The sequence below is a fragment of the Gracilinanus agilis genome, chromosome 4 (genome assembly GCF_016433145.1).
Source record: "Gracilinanus agilis isolate LMUSP501 chromosome 4, AgileGrace, whole genome shotgun sequence".
NCBI lineage: Eukaryota > Metazoa > Chordata > Mammalia > Didelphimorphia > Didelphidae > Gracilinanus > Gracilinanus agilis.
Window position 1 is genome coordinate 26,130,587 of NC_058133.1, and position 17,197 is coordinate 26,147,783.

The following is a 17,197-nucleotide window of genomic DNA, read 5'->3' on the forward strand; positions in this document are numbered from 1 at the left end:
ATGGACTTTGTCTTTCCCACAGAACTGGATCTGTAACAAAATAACACAGCATCTCCTCCTTCCCTGTAGTGCAAAGTCCTAGAATAACAAGTGATTTTTTAGGTGATTGGTTGTCAATCGAGAGTGATTTTCTTGAATACAATTGCCAAATTTTCCTTCCTTGGTTGTCTTTTCCTCCTCTGGCAGCGAGACAGGGACAAGATATCAGAACAAAAATAGAGGCAACCAAGGGCCTTGCACTTCAGGACCCCAGGCCCCATCACTGCCAGCATTACTCCCAACAGGGCAGGGGAATGTGTGGTGCAACCTTGGGTTCCCTGGACACAGAAAGACATGAAATAGAAAAGAAATGGCTGGGGCGGGGAGGTGATGTATACAGGGAACCTCCCCAACAACTGAGATTTACAAACAAAGGGGATCTTAGGATATTTCACAAAAAAAAGTCAGAAAGATTCTTTAGGAGGGAAGGGGATTAGGTATCAAAAACTTTTACAAGAAAACAGCTGAGCAGCCTCCCCAGGATAAAGAGAGAACACACATGCTTAGTTGCTGCACCAGGAAAGTTTCAGAAAGAGAGGCCATGCAAGTGAAAGCTTCAGGACAGAGGCCACTTGCCCAAGTCCTCTCTTCCATCAATAGCCTGAAGCTCTTCTCCTTGTCGTTCCCCACCAGCTTTATAGCCTGGCAAAGGGCTCTACCAGGTGAGACGCAGAATCCAAGTGCTATGCTGCCACTCACGTGCTCCTTCTCAAGGGATGGCTTGGGAGTATGGAGGGGCCTCAAAGGGCATCAAAGGCAGGAGCCGTGCCAGGCAGAGAAAGCAGACCACCTATTGCATCAAGCACCAACTGACTTGGGAGAGTTTTGCAGATCTCCTCAATGTAGACCCATCTCTGCAGTGGACTCGTGCACTGAAGTTTATCCTAATGATGCACAATCTCACAAGCACAGGTATATTCACACACCAAAGGAATTATGTGGAAAGGTCTCTAAATGGCATCAGAGAAGGATGCACGGGGCCCTTCTCTCTTTTTGCCTTAAATTAAAAAATCACAATAGGAATTAAAGAATTGCTTGAATGGGCATAACGGTCCATGTCCACTAATAAATAATCCTGCAGTGATAAGGTGCCAAGGCTCCTCACTGCAGCAGGCCTCCTGACTAACGTGCAGAGGAGGGAACACAACCACAGTGCCAGGCCTTCCATGGCCCCTTGACCCTTGGCTCTCAATGGAGCTTGGCCTGGGGCTGCTTCTTCCCCGGAGGTGGCCGCCCATGGCGGACAATGTGCTTTTCCAAGCTGTCCAGGATAGCGATGGCGATCTGCTGGACGTGGGGGTCAGTCTGGTCCTGCTCCTTGATGTTGTAGAGATGCTGCAGCCCACCTTCTTCAATGAGCATGCTGCAGTACCGAGCCGCTGGAAGAAAGCAGAAAAACACGCCTGACTGCCTTCCACACTGGAGCTGCGGCCCAGTCATGCCAGCTCTGGGGGGCTGGCCTCCCCAGTGGACTCTAGCTCATCAGCATCATACGAGGCTTTCAGATGAGCAAAGCTCTGGACAAAATCACCTCCTGCGAGTCTCAGAGAGTCCCTATGCGGGCCATGCTATATTAGCCCCATTTTACAAATGAGATAATGAACAGGTTCAGAGAGATCGAGTGGCTTGCTAAGTTTTGGAATAGGATTTGAACTCAGGTCTACTTAGCTCCAAGAGCAGCATTCTCTCTATTAGGCCTCCTAGGATATCAGATCATAGTCTTTGTAGACCTGAGAGGAAGGGTCAATGTGGTGGGCAACCAAAGGAGGACTCAAAGGTGGGCCTCCCAGTGCTCCTGGCATGATGTCCTCTCACAGACTGTTCCACTCAATATCTACTTGGTGCCAGGTGCTGTGCTAAGTGCTGGAGACCCACAGAAAGACAAAACCAGCCCCTTGCCCTGGAGAAGCGCACACTCCTGGGATTGGGGTGGGGGAGGAGAAGAAAACATATACATAAGTAGGTACCCACAAGCTCCATCTATAGTGGATGAAGGTTTACTCTTCTCTCTGCCTTGATGACACCCTACATCCCTTTCCAGCTCCAGCTCATACACCACCTTCTGCCCATGAAACCTTTCCCTGACCAACTTGTAGTCAGATGGGATCCTGACCTTTTCTAATTCACCTCAATCTAACAGGCATTTATTAAGTGTCTATTCTGTGCTAGGCCCTGGGCCAGGGGCTGAGTTAGAAAAGACAAAGCAGAGAAGTGCTTGTTCTCTACTCAGCACACCCAATATGTATACAAGTAAAAATGAGACAAGATGTTAGTGTGCCTGCTGTCCTGAAGATGGCCTGGTGACTGATCTGTTCATTTTTGTACCTCACAGTTCTCATATATACAGTGGGCCCTTAATAAAATTTGTCCAATAAATAAATGTTGACTACTATATGGGAGAACAGATATCTAAATGGGTTCTGCTTAACACCCAAAGGTACGACTAGGAACAAGAGACAGATGTTTCAAGGTGGCATACTGACTAGTTAAAACTTTGATGTACTTGAAGGGCTGTGATATAAGAAGGATCATATTTTTTTCCTCCTGATTTTGAGTCAGGGAGAAGCAGAAAAATGAGTGGGAGGTGCAAAGGGGCAATTCTGGCTTAAAGTAAAGAAAAGCTTCTTAACAATGAGAGCTGTGGGCTGCCTCTGAAGGAGGTGAGTTCATTCTCTTTGGAGGGCCTTTGCCAAAGGCTGGATGGACCATTCTTTGGTTAGTGATGAAGTGGAGAAAATTCTTTTGTAGGTAAGAGCCAGACTAGATGGTCACTGAGGACTCTTCCCATTCTGCAAGTCTATGCATCCAGGGCTTTTATTCTAGAAATGACCCAAGTGAGTTAAAACCATAGTTACATTTTGAAAGTGGAAGTAGCCTTTTGGCCAGTGTTGTCCTTTAACCCTTTCTAATAAGCCAGGGAGCCACAAAAGAGATAGAAGTTTATAAGTCAACTTGGGCAATTCCTTAGGACATTTCAACTGCATGCACTAAGGCAAACACACATCAAGGGAGTGTTGGTTGGTCTTTTTCATGCTGACAACACAGAAATGGGTTGGTGATCCAATAGAAGACCAACTTGGCCACCCACCGCCATCATGTCCTCCCTAGTACATACGGTTCTTGCTGCAGACGTGCTGCATGGCCCATACCGCCCACAGCTGCACACCAGGGGTCGTAAAACAGCCGAGCAATGGGAAAAACGGATTGAAAGATCTGAAAGTTAATGAGAAGATGGGTCACCATTTTCCATAATGGGCCTTCTAAATGTTTTCATCTTATTTTAAACTGAGAGAGAAAAAAGGCCAGAAACAGACAGAAGGAAAAAAAAAAGAAAAAATTAAGGGGAAAAGAAACAAATGTAAGTGAAGGGGAAATCAAAATCTAGTGAGAGGGAAGAGAAGGCATAAAGTTAATGCCAGCAGCAGTTTTTAACCCTGCCTTCCTTCATGTTTCTTGAGCATGTCAAGCTTCACAAAGGGCTTTCTTTTGTATACAGCTGCCTTTTGAGATGAAAAATATGGAATAAGGAACCTTGATACAACATCCATTAGAGATGATAATAATTTTTTAAAGCCTAAAACAAGAATAATTTCTTTCTTTGAATTCTGACCAGCTTTTGGCTTTGTTTTTATCCTTATTTAAGATACGTCTGACACTAAGACTCCTCTGAGAACCAATCCTGGCTTTGGATTCCAAGTTGCCCAGGACCTGACAGGATCAGTTTGTATTTTCAAGGACCATGACCCCACAAGAGAAATATTTCTTAAGGGCCTAGTAGAGGTTTTGCCCCAAGAACATCTAATGATACTAAAAGGTTAGTGTGGAGTGACATGTCAACAAGCTATACCCTTTGAAAAATCCATATTCTTTGACCCAGTAATCCTACTGTTTATCTATTCTAAGGAGTTCAGTGTCAAAACCAAAGTCCTGATTCATACCAAAAGAGAGCAACATTTTTTATGGTAGGAAAAAAAAAGTTTCTATGTTTCATGGAACCAAAGTAGATGCCCATTGAGTGGGGAATGGCTAAACAAACTGTGATATGAAAATGGCCCGAAGCTAATGAGGAAATATGCTTTGCATGACATCATATGTCTAACAGGTATCATATCTCTTGCCTTTTCAATGGGTAGGGGAGGCATGCAGGGAAGAAGTGAGAGTGCCAGTCAGGCATTCAAGGCACTCCACAACCTTGTGCCCAAATACCTCTCCAGCCATCTCATTATTATTCTCTTCCAAGGACTCTACATTCCAGCCACACTTTTTGGAAGTCTCTGATCTCTTGAACAGTACTAGAACTGGACTCAGATAGAACTTGGTGTGATTTCTGCCTCTGAAACTTTCTTAGCACAGTGCTTGGCACAGAGTAGGTGCTTAATAAATGCTCTACTTGATGACAGCAAAATCCATTCACCCCTTTTGGCCTCAGTTTCCCCACCTACTTGTAAATGGGACTCCTACCCTCTACAGCTGTACCTGCTCACCCTACTGGGGCTATGAAGATAAAAGACCCTAATCTCAGGTAAGGATAGAATAGCCAGCTCCTAGGGTCACACGCTTCTTTGTCTTGGCTCACCACATTCTCTGCAATTGAAAAATCTGCCCTCTCCCTCCCTTTTCCCTTCGGATCTGACCTGGTCCTTTGACCACATTTCCCAGGGCACTTGTGTTTCCACTGGTGCTGGAGCTTACGATGTCGCTGGCACCCACTTAACAGATATTTGTAAAACAGAAGGGTATGCTACTTACCTGTATGCCACCATCTCACAGTCCGGTGTGGGCCATTTCAAAATGGCTGAATGCTGTAAAACACAAAGACACAACACAATCAAACGTTACACCGGCTGCCATGGTATGGACAGACTCAAATCTCTGACAATGTGGCCACAGGCCAACAGGCCATCATTGCAGAATGGCTAGGACTGTACCAGATCATCGAGGAGAGCATTTCTTTGGGTGCGGCTCAATGTCCAGGCCTGTTCACCTCTGGATATCAAATGAGCAATAATTCCTGCTGCGAAGTAGCTGACTTCAACCTCAACGCTGTGCAGGAGTTTACTGATATGGTCTATAAAGTCCTTCCACATCAGCTCAGAATGTAATTCTTTGACTTCGGCTATGTTGTTCTGGAAAGAAACAAAGCACATTAAAACTTTGGATTAGGATGGTCTCTTACTGATCTACTGTGTTTTGATTCGGTAGCTGGAGGACTTAACGCCTGGGATGAATTCATTCAAACATTAAGCATCTACTGACCCTTCTGCAACATCTGACTCATTGGTAGCACACTTCCTCCTCTGTTTAGGACAGCTGTTATTGTGTCTGAGTTGTCTTGACTCCGTGGACCATACTGGCCGTGGGGTTCTCTTGGCAAAGATAATGGAGTTTGCCATTCTCTTTTCCAGCAGACTAAGGTGAGTAAAGGTTAAGTGACTTGTCCAGGTTCACACAGCTAGTGGGTATCAGATCTTAAGTGACTCCAGGCCCAGTGCCTATCCACTGAATCATCCAGCTACCTCACAGAGGTGCTCTGGTTTGTGACATGGCTCTCTCCAGGCCACCTCGTTGTCTAATCACTCCCTTCTCAGTGTTTGTTCTTGGATTCTCAACTAAGTCAGGCCACTACATCTTATTCCCTGCTTTGAGCCAAAACAGCCCTTCTAAATGTTCACCCTCTTGCCCAAACACCTCTATCTTCTTGGATAACTCTTTGTAAACCAACAACATTCAGGAGAGTCCCTGTGATGGAGGCAGTGAGTCCATCACTAGACTATCATTTTACAGATCAGTACCTTTGGCTGGCCAGATATACCAGATTAAGCTGGTTTCCCTTTTGGAAATAGTATATAGTGAGACAAGAGGCTGTGCAAAAGCTCAGAGGGGAGTAAAAAAGGGAAAATCCATGCCCCAAAGTGACAGACTCTCATGAAAAAGACCTTTACTAATTTTCAGAAAACAAGCCAGGATCCTCTGAGGGCCTTGGCAGCTGGAGGCGACAGGTACTGACTCCTTTAAGTTGGGAGAATAATGAGAAGACCAGTATCCAAGTAGCTGCTAACCACTGTGAGGAGGGAAAAACTCTTGCCATGGCAAGACGATGGCATTGAAGCCTGCAAAGATCTCTTCATTTTTCTGTCTTAAGGCTCTATGTATAGCTCAAACCACTGCTAGAACAAGTGGAAAATACCCATTCTCAAAGATGTTTGGAGGCTTTTCTGTCTCCCGAGGCCCTAAGGATTTTGTCCTCATTGACAGAATGCTGAATGAACTCTGATAACTGTATGTGTGTCTCAATAACTGTATGCACATGACCACTTGATTTGGTCCCTATGAAACTTAATTCTCTGATCATTAAGTGTCCACTAAACAAAGAGCTCTATGACAGCCACTGGGGGAAGTATGAGGCCCAATTAAGACAATCCTTAACTTAAAGGTGTTCCTAGTCTAGCAGAGCCATAAGGAACCATCACAATGGCAGCCAAAATGTACAACAGATCACGAGCAGAACAGAACAAAACAAAGTGACATGTCAAGGCTTGTTCATTGTGATTTAAGCCCAGTCTGTGGAGAACCCTAAATACCAGGGAAAGGGGGCAAACTGCTTTGTGACGAGAGAGCTCCCCCCAATTCTGGAGCAGGCGGAGCTCTCTGAATGACTAGCTCTGGCATGTGGAAGGTAGAGAAGAGACCTGGAAGCAGGAAGTGGTCCACCAAGCAGATCAGGGAGCTATTGCTGCAATGTCTCTAATGCCAGCTGAGCTAGGCCTGGTGCTGGACATTGGGACAAAGAAGGATCCTGGAAGGAGGGTGGGTTGAGATAATCCAAAGGGCCTGAATGAAGCAAGTAGGGGAGGGAAAGAAAAGAAAAGGCCAGGGGATATTACCAAGGTTTCAAATGTGGAAGCCTGGAAAAGCACAGAATAGTCATGTTTAGTAGCAAATGAGCCTAATACCTTTAAAGATACTTTAAAATAATATTCTTTACATAGAGAAACATTTCTATTTCTTGATGTCTGTACAATCTGCAATTAAAAAAAAAAAAAAAGGAACAAGCCCTGTCCCCAGCTGCCTTCCTAACCAGTCACCACTGAGCCAACAGGACACACACAACACTCATTGAAGGCAAGTTCTGGGGTCACCGACTATGTTCCAGCCACACCTTTTTCCACCATGCTGAAGGATTAAAATTAGTGTAGTCAGCTCTTTTTACATTATTATTATTATTTTTAAAAAATTCTTACCTTCTGCCTTCTGCCTTGGAACCAGTACATAGTACTGGTTCCAAGGCAGAAGAGTGGTAAGGGCTAGGCAGTGGTTCACATAGCTAGGAAGTGTCTTGAGGCCACATCTGAACCTAGGACCTCCTGTCTCTAGGCCTGGCTCTCAGTCCACTGAGCTGCCCTCCTCTTTTTACATTTTTAATCCAGGCTGAAGTTCATGGGTAAACTACATGCCCTGGTTTCCATTTGCTACAAAATGTAAGTGGCAAGATCCCACCCCCGTTCCTGTCCCCGTCCCCACCCCCCATTTCCAGCTGAATGATGAAATGATCAAGCTTTGCCCAGAGGTAAAATAAGGAAGCACATTCCCCTACTTGGGGGGTGGGGGTGGCCGTGGCCAGGGTCAGTACAGGTACTGTTTTAAATCCAGGATCAGGATTTTATAAGGAATGGCTCTCTGAGAACAGGGAGGGAGATGTAACTAGGTGCTATAAAGACAAAAAGATCTCTATTATTTTTAAAACAACAAAGTGGATAATTAGGGACTTTCCTTTGCATGTACCAAGTGACAAAAAGGGGGAGCACAACATGCATCACATCTTACCAAAAGGCCAAGGACTTTCTGCTGAATGGAGGACTCTGTTGGGAAGGACTGTGGAGAGAAGAGAGAAAGAGAGAGAGAGAAAGAGAGAGAGAGAGAGAGAGAGAGAGAAAGGGAAAGAGAGAGAGAAAGAGAGAGAGAGAGAGAGAGAGAGAGAGAGCAGGTTTGGTCATTACTTCACCAGGAGGATGGAGCAAAGCCAAAGTTGCCCAGCTGTGCTCACCTCCAGCACCCTCATGAAGAGCTCAAGCCCCTGGTTCTCTATAAAGTGTTTGCAGGTCGTTGGGGACTCATCCGTGAGATTCCAAAGGGCGCTTAGGGTGAACTTGAGGGTTGTGTCCACGGAGTTCTGGCTGGTTTTCTGCTTCACTATCTGGAGAAGTTGCTAAAAAAAAAGAAGAGGTGAAATCTAAACTCTTGTCTGCTCAATGACACCTGAAAATTCATGAGCTCTCCCAGACTTAGTATTGAGCACTAAGTACTTCCCCAGCAGCCAGAAATCCTGGCAGAGTATCCTAACTTCAGAGTCAGGAAAACTTGAACCCCAGCAAACAGCTAAGCATGGCTCTAGCATTTAGTTTTAGACTTCAAAACTGTTTCAAGCAATCTGTGCTCATCTCCCTATTCCAGGAAATAAATAAGTTAGCTGGAAAGCACCCAGAAGTAGAAAACTAAGGGTCCAGGATGGCCAAGGCACCCCAGATTGTGCTCTCTGAGGCACAGTGGGCCCAGAGATTTGGGGGAACATGATGGCTTTCTTGGTGGTTCTGCAGGGCAGTCATGTAGCAGATTATACTGCAATTCTTGACCTTCACAGCAGAATGAGTAACAATGGGTTTAAATGCAGGATGGCAGGTTTAGGACTGATGGAAGGGCTCCTCAAAGAAAAATTGATTGCCTTAGCAGAATGGAAGAAACACTCTGTACTCTGCATTTCTGGCAGTAGCAGAAGTCTATCAGAAATAAAATGATTAATTAAATTCTAAGCATTGCTGCTTATGGAGAAAAATCCAAAGGAACAGCAATCCATTCTACTTTTGAAAAGTTCTCTGATCCAAGTCATTCTCTACTTAAAAATTTATAGGGTTCAAGAACCAAGTCAATTCTAGAGTTGAAATTCAAGTTTGGGGAAAGAGTTTTTGATTTCTCATCCAGAACAATAGCAACTTACCTGGAGAATTCTTTCCCTAATGCCATATAATATGGGTAGAATTTCTGGCCCTATTTGCACAGAGGGGTTGTACTAAGTGATTCAGATTCACAGATCAGGGAATTTTAAAGCTAGAAGGTCTCTTAGAGATCAGTAGTCCAAACCTCTCATTTCACAAATGGGGAATTTCTCAGGTCAGACACAAAGGGATTTGTCCAAGGTCACCTGGAGGCAGACTGAGAACCAACACTCAGGGCTCCAATTCCTAGGGAAGTAACACTTTCTTAGCTTGGAGAAGCTTCTCTCCCAAATCCACAACGAACCAAATGATTTGCTCCAATTCAACCAATGCTGATTTAGGGAGGGGGACAGGGCACATAAAAATGAAGCTTGGTGGTCCCAGTCCTCAAGGAGATTATAAAACAACACTGGGGAAATGAAACATGAGCAGAAATTACTAGGATATAGACAGTGACAAGGGAAAGGAAAGATTAAAAAAAAAAAGTACACCAGTGCCCCATCTCAGGTACAGAGTGAAAAGGGGCAGTGGAATAAATTAAGATGCAGATATGGGAGTGGGGGGCCCCCACATCCCTACCATAGGCTGATGGCCAGCCTTCCACGGCAGCCTAGCACAGACCTAGTCAGATCTGGGTAAGGGGCTACTCTTCTAGCAGCAGAATGAAGGATGCACTAGAAGGGAGGACAGTAGGGAGGACACTCTGACAGTTTAAGTGAGAGGGCACAAAGAACTGACCAGTTTGCTAAAGTGAACATGCTACTGTCTGAAAAGTGTCTGGAAAAGGAAACTGATCCCACAGGGGTACCACCAACCTACCCTGACGATGAAGAGCTCAGCTCCCAACTGGGCAGTCTGTTCCGTAGAAAGCTGCAAACAAACAATTCCAGGTAAATTCCAAGAAATTATTGTCAGGAGTCAAATATTGTTAGCCCACTTAAGACACCACCCAAATTCTTTGGCTGTAATGGAATTTTGTTGTAGTGGAATTACATTTGTCATTCTGAGAACTGCTCCAGCAAGGAGGACATCCCATCAGTCAGGGCTCAGCAATCTGGTTTTTTTTTTTTTCCACTTTTTATTTTTAAATTTTTTCCCCTTCAGTAATGTTTTATTTTTCCCCCCCGATTACATGTAAAAACAAATTTTGACATTCATTTACTAACATTTTGAATTCCCAATTCTCTCCCTTCCTCCCTCCCTCCCTCACCCCTCCCATAGATGGTAAGCAATTTGATACTGATTATACATGTGCTAGCATACAAAACATATTTCCATATTCATCATGTTGTGGGAAAAGACACAAATTAAAAAAAAAAAGCATGAAGAAAATAAAGTGGAAAATGGTATGCTTCGATCTGCATTCAGACTCCATCAGTTCTTGCTCTGGAGGTGGATAGCATTTTTCATCGTGAGTCCTTTGGGATTGTCTTGGATCATTGTGTTGCTGAGAATAGCTAAGTCATTCACAGTTGTTCCTCGTACGATATTGCTGTTCCCGTGTACAATGTTCTCCTGGTTCTGCTCACTTCATTCTGCATCAGTTCATGTAAGTCTTTCCAGGCTTTTCTGAAATCCGTCATCATTTCTTATAGCACCACAGCATTCCATTACAATCATATACCACAACTTGTCCAGCCATTCCCCAATTGATGGGCATCCCCTCCATTTCCAATTCCTTGCTACCACAAAAGGAGCTGCTATCAATATTTTTGTACATTTAAATCCTTTTCCTTTTTCTTTGGGATATAGACCTAATAGTGGTATTGCTGGATCAAAGGGTATGCACAGTTTTAGAGCCCTTTGGGTCTATTTACAGATTGCTCTCCAGAATAGTTGGATCAGCTCACAATTCCACCAACAATGCATTAGTTTCCCACTTTTCCCACATCCCCTCCAACATTCATCATTTTTTTGTTTTCTAGCAATCTGGTTTGTTGAAATAATACTTTTTGTGGACAGACTGAGCCCGCTAGACAGATAACAACGTGGCACAAGAGATACCTTTGCAGCGAGGATGGAGATGATTGCTACAGCCATCCTCTGCATGTTCTGGTCTTCATGATTACAGAGCCACTGCATGACAAGTTTGGCAGCTTCGAACCTGGAAGGAGACAGTGGTTTCCACAGATGATTCCTGAAGGCATGAAATCTGGGCAAGATTGGGCAAAAATAATTCCAGGAAAAAAAAAAAAAGAAATAGTTCCAGGCTATTTCCTGGGAATCAGAGGGCCTGGATTCAAATTCTGTCTCTACTATCTACTGGATATGGGACTGTGGGTAAATCACTTCACTCCTCAAGGTCTCAATTTCCTCATCTGGAAAATGAGACAAGATGACCAGCTCTACGTCTGCCTTTCTCACATTATGTTAACTCTGGTTATGAAAACTAAAGGGGGATAACTTGAAGGCAGGTGAAAAGAGGGAATTTCTGTATCCTTCATGGCAGAGAAGGGAAGGTAGCAGAGAATGCTAAGGGAAGAGCTTTGGCTGATACACTAACTCTCTGGGTAACTTTAGACACACTCCTTGATCTCTATGAACCTTAGTTTACACATCTGCAAAATGAGGATATTTCTTGCATCACTTACCTCACAGGGTTGTTGTAGTCCTTAAATTGATCTAAAAAAGAATCCCAGTTTTCTATCCAGCCCCAAAACAATCTGTTATAATCTGTAGCCATTCATGCTCATGCTTTCCTACTAGCCTATGACCTCTGAGGACTGGACTGCATCCTATCTGAGGGCAGAGCCATGAGATTATCCTAAAAGGGTTCTATTTTCTGTAAGATGAGGAGGTACCAAACTTGTTATCAATCAAGGACACCTCCAAAGCTCACCATAGTGCTCAGAGGATAATGTATTTATCACAGAAGAGGAACCCAATAAAGTATAACTGATTCCAAAGGAAGGACAACCAGGTGATACCACAGGCCCCAGAGAGAATGCTTACTATTAGGACCTCACTTGCCTGTCAAATGGAACGTCTTGAAGGATCCGGTCACTGCACAGTGAAAGAAGGCAGTTTTTCTGTAGCTGTCAAGCCAAAGGGGGAAAAAAACCTAGATAAAATAACCTGAAATTTTTATTTTTCTTAAACCCTTACCTTTTGTCTTAGGATCATTCTAAGACAGAAGAGTGTCAAGGACTATGCAATCAGGGTTAAGTGACTTGCTCTGGGTAACACAGCTAGGAAGTGTCTGAGGTTAGCTTTGAACCCTGTCACTTTATCCACTGTGCTCTCTAGTTGCTACAAAATAACCTTTTAAAATGATGTACAACAAATAAAGCCTGAACAGGTTACCTCTCTTCAAGAAGAAACTTTCAATAAGTTTTTATGCCTTTCCCAAAACCTTTTTTCTTCCTACCTATTTACATACAAAAGGTCCAGTCCTGCCCTGTGGGGTCTGACCTATGGAATCAAAATTCTGTTTAATGATCTCAGTGGAGGAGCTGATTATTGTACAGTGATCAACCAAAATTAAGCTCCACTAAGGTAACAAGTTCTTCCTTCAGGTTAGAGAGACAAAAGTCCTTGGCTTCAAGGAACATTTTAAGATCTACCTGGAGAAACAATGCACAACACATGTAAGTATGGATAGAATATGGGCAAAATAAACAAGAATCTGATGGGAGAGGCACAAACCAGGGAAAGTTTCCTGGGGAAAGAAGCATTTGAGCTGAATCTAAGAGGGAGAGGGAAGGGGAGATGGATCCAAGGAGGAAGGCATCAAGATAGGAGTGTCATGATTGGAGAACAGCAAAGAGGCCAGTTTGAACAGAATGTAGGGAGAATGGAGGAGAGGAAGGTCAAGAATAGAGGTCAGCAGAGTAGAAAGAAGCCAAAGGGAGGGAAGGGTGCAGCATCATGCCTAGTCCCAAACCTATGCAAGGTAGTCTGAATCTGACTAAAGGTGCCTGAAAGAGTACTCTCAGAGACAGACTCTGAGGTGGCCCACAGAGCAGTTGTGTGCCTCCCCCTCTAACTTCCGTTCTCTCCCTCACCTGAGAGTTCAGACAAGTGGGATTAACAAGAGGAAGAGAAGGTGAACAATTCATGGACAAAGCAAGAGCCGCTCTCATGGTAGTGTAGTGAGTGAGTTGGCCATGCCTCTGAGACCTAGATATGACCATCTGTGGGCTGAGTGAGCTCAGCAAGTTAAAAAAAAGGTAGTTACTGGCTTCAGGAACTTCCTAGAGGGGATGGAAGATTTCCTTGCTCAAAGGAGAAACTAAAAAGAAGCCTGAGCCCAAGGAATGGGCCATCCAGTCTTCAGGATCACCCATAAGAAGAGGTACATGTGGGTGCAGAAAAGGGGCAGCTGAGGAAGCCAAGGGCCTGTGAGAATACTCATGAAGATGTGCTGAAACCCCAGCTCTGCTACTCATGACATGGGTGACCTTGCTTGGCACAGTGCTTGGGGCACCAGTCAGCTGACTAAGCTCGAAGAAGTCACTTGTCCTGCTTGGGCTTCCGTTTTCTTCCCTGGAAAATGTGGGGGATGGGCTAGAAGAGATGGCCTGGAATGTCCCACCTGTGGCCCTAGGATCCTAGGAGCCAGCAATGCTCAAGGGAACTCCCTGGAGTTTCTGCACCTGTTTAAAAGCTGTGGGGAGAGTCAGGCAGCCTGAGCATACAGACTGCCACCACCAGAAGAAATCTAGAAGCCTGGGAGGAAGAGGAGGAAGTTCTAGGTCCCAAACTAAAAGTCATGGGGACACAGTGATGTTCAACTCCCACTGCTGAATGCAGGTAAGGCAGAGCTAAAGGAGAAAGGCAGCTTTGGGGAATGAAGGCCTGAACTAACCGTGTGGATCACAGCTAAAACAAAGGATTGACACACATAGTCTTCAAAAGGGAGATATAACACCCCCTCACAAAAGCTTGTGGTAAAAACCTACTGCCTTGGGTTCTTGCAAATCTAATTAAGGATATTTTATATGGAAATGATAGAGAGAAAAGAAAAACTGCTTGAAGAGGGCCAAATAGCATAAAGGAAAAACATGGCACTTAAGCTTAAGAGAAATCTAAGGATCAAATCTCATGTCTGAGATTTCTGAGCTGTGTGATCAAAGGCAAATACCTTAATCTTTCTGAGGCTTAACTTATTTCCTCATTTAAAAAAATCAATTAAGATAATGTAAATATCTCAAAATACTAAACATGAGTCATCTCTGAGCATAGTATTGATGTACAGAGTAGGAGGTACACCAGAAGAGGATAAGAGGCCCAGGGATTCACAAGAGGCAATATAACCTATGCCCACACCTCTACACAAATGGCCAAAGGGTGGTAAGTGGACAAAGAGACCTAGAGATCCTGATGGAAAGATGGACTTGGAAGGATGGGACTGAGAGCTGGCATTTGTCTCCAAAATATATGATTCATGAGAGAGAGAGGGAGGGATGGAGACACAGAGAGACAGAGACAGAGAGAGAGGGAAAGACAATGTAATAGGGAGAAGAGAAAAGGACTACACTTAGGTTCAATCTACTAAAAAAATTCAAGATGAGATAAGACTTTTAATTTGATAAGGGCCTATTGTGTGTCATGCTAGGGATAGAGGTCAGGGACTAGACTTGTGCTTCCATGAGCACCGAAACCTCCCAAGAGAGGAGAACCAACACAGTCTGGCACCTTCTCTGCCACTTTTCATCTTAGAGAGCTTCAAGAACAGAGTGGTTTAGTGACTTGCCCCGAGTCACTCAGTGGGCATCAGAGGTAGGACTCAAACCTGCCTCTCTAGCTTCTCTAGACACCCGCAGCCAGCCACTAGCCTCCCCCTACCCCAAAGCCCAGGCTGCATGGGGGCTGCACTCAGTTACCTGCTGGTGATTGGGAAAGTGCTCCATGGCTTTGAGAAGCAGGTGGGTCACGTCTGCCAGGAGCCGCACAGGCATCCCCACGGCTAAGTCCTGTTTGGTCAAGTTAAACACACATGCGCTCGCTGCTAGCTGGACTGGCAAGTTCATGGGATGGTTCCTCATGCCAATGACCACCAGCTGAAATGAGAGAAGCCCTCCCTAGAACTCAGGCCATGTCCACAGCCTTCTTCTGTGGGGAGTAGTGACCCCTAGAACATCAGAGGATGCCTCAGTCATGACCACCCCAATCAGACCCTTGGGTTATGGCCAATGTTTAACTCTAGAAAGCCCTTTTCACACTCCCACTGTCCATTTAGGGAAGCTGTTGTTGTTGCTGCTTAAAAGAGCAGTCTTAGGGTCTTAAGGCTAAGGATTTTAATCTAGCAGTTCCTTCTAGTTGGATCCCCTTCCCAGAATCACTAAGCAAGGATATCCCCCTCAAGATCATTTTCCCACTGGTTTCTAGAACCCATCTCAAACGATACAACAGAGTAAACCAACACTGGACATGGAGGCAGAAAGCCAAGGTCATGCCTTGGCTTTGGCCTTCTCATCTATAAAACAGGCACCAGAGGAAGCCATTCCTCCTCAGCACACCGACTTTACCTTCAATATCTCAGGCTTTGTTTTTTCCATGACATGGGTCAGGCTGAAGAGATGAAAGAGGGCTTCCCGGACAAAGAAGGCCCTCTCACTGTATCGCTTCAATGCTTCTGAAATCTGAGTCTCATTAGCTTCTCCTGATACCTTTAAAACAGTCATTAAAAACAAAATAAAACACATCGTTAGAACATCACACTCTCTCAACTCCAGAATTTGTTTCTCAAATTTTGAAACATACTATTCTGGGTACTCCCCAACCCAAACTCATTCAATATCCAGCCTCCCATCAGAAATTCCTTTCCCTATTCTGGCCTTGTGTCTGGAAGCTGCTCCACACTCTCTATGACCAAAAGGTTCTCTAACTCTAATAATAATTGCCTGAATTAGTCACATCTAAGAATGTGTCCTATAATGATGGAAAGGAAAACAATCCCGAAAGACTTCAGAATTGCAGTGAAGGCAGGAATCTGCTGCGACTTCAGAAGGACACTGGTAAAATATGTTTCCGTTCTCTTGACAGATTCACACAGCTGGGAAGTGTCTGAGGCCAGACTTGAACCCAGGACCTCCTGTCTCTACTGGTTCTCAATCCACTGAGCCACCCAGCTGCCCCCGTGTCTTTCATTTCTGCATCACCTAAAATCTCCACCTGTACCCTCCTTCCTCTTCTCCTCTTCTTCCATCCTAGAGAATCACTCCATGTAACAAAGATTTAAGAAAAAGAGGAAAAGAAAAACAAAAAGTAAAAATTGTTAAATAGATTGAAAACGTCTGACTTGTCCCACACCTGTGGGCCTCCCCTCTGTCTGAAGGAGTGTATGTGCAACACTGGCTTGGGCTTCTTTTACCCATGTCACTGTTTCTGTTTCCTGAGCTCGGCTCCCTTCACATTAAATCATTTCGTGTAAGCCTTTCTATACTTTCCTGTCCTTAGATTCCTTGACTTTCAGCTTAGTGATTCACTAGTACTCAGGCAGCAGATTCTGTTCATCCTTTCCTTAACTGAGGCATCCATTTTTGTTCCCAGTTTTCTCCTACCACAGAAAGTGCTGCTGCCATAAATATTTTGGGCATTTGGGGTCTTTCTCCTTACCTGACCATATCAGACCTTCCTAGGGCATATGGGATCTCTAGGCCAAAGGGGACAGACATCTAGCCACGGCAATCACTTTATCTACATAGTTCCATATCATTTTCTAAAATGGTTAAATAGTTCTACAACTATCTTCCCACAGCTCCACCAACACTATTCCTGTCTTCTGTCATTGTCTAGTCCAGTGATGGGCAAACTTTTTAAAGAGGGGCCAAAGGAAAGGAAATGCTCATCTGTCAGTCTGTTTCTAAGGCAACTCTTTCGAAGTTTCATTGTATTGTGTCCTGCTCCTTGTATTCATCAGATTAGGAATAATGTCATTGGGCTGGATAGAACATTTCAGGGGGCTGCATCTGGCCCCCAGGCCGTAGTTTGCCCATCACTGGTCTAGTCCGTTGTTGTGACTTTTTGTATCATTGTTGGTAGTTTGCAGTTCTTTTGAGAACTGTTTGTTTCCATCTTTTGACCACCTTTCTATTACAGGGGAATGGCTTTTGGTCTTACACATGCCTATACATAGGAAATCAATCTCTTGGCTGATAATGAGTTCAACCTTATAAAAGGGACTCCATGAGAGAGAGGTAAGGAGGAAGTACATTCTAAGCATG

At 44.4% G+C, this 17,197-nt stretch overlaps 1 protein-coding gene across 1 annotated transcript in view; it reads right to left on the bottom strand.

Moving 5' to 3' along the window:
- Nucleotides 1-1,227: 1,227 nt before the first annotated feature.
- The window catches only part of LOC123247868 (protein zyg-11 homolog B), a 32,665-nt gene continuing 16,695 nt past the window's right edge, over nt 1,228-17,197 (bottom strand). The window contains exons 3-13 of the mRNA XM_044676918.1: nt 15,500-15,640; nt 14,855-15,031; nt 12,000-12,064; nt 11,034-11,133; nt 9,849-9,899; nt 8,084-8,245; nt 7,864-7,911; nt 4,968-5,165; nt 4,789-4,841; nt 3,155-3,252; nt 1,228-1,418 (exon numbers count right to left, since the gene is read on the bottom strand). Coding sequence (XP_044532853.1) covers nt 1,228-1,418; nt 3,155-3,252; nt 4,789-4,841; nt 4,968-5,165; nt 7,864-7,911; nt 8,084-8,245; nt 9,849-9,899; nt 11,034-11,133; nt 12,000-12,064; nt 14,855-15,031; nt 15,500-15,640 — 1,284 coding nt within the window. The remainder of the gene's footprint in view (nt 1,419-3,154; nt 3,253-4,788; nt 4,842-4,967; nt 5,166-7,863; nt 7,912-8,083; nt 8,246-9,848; nt 9,900-11,033; nt 11,134-11,999; nt 12,065-14,854; nt 15,032-15,499; nt 15,641-17,197) is intronic.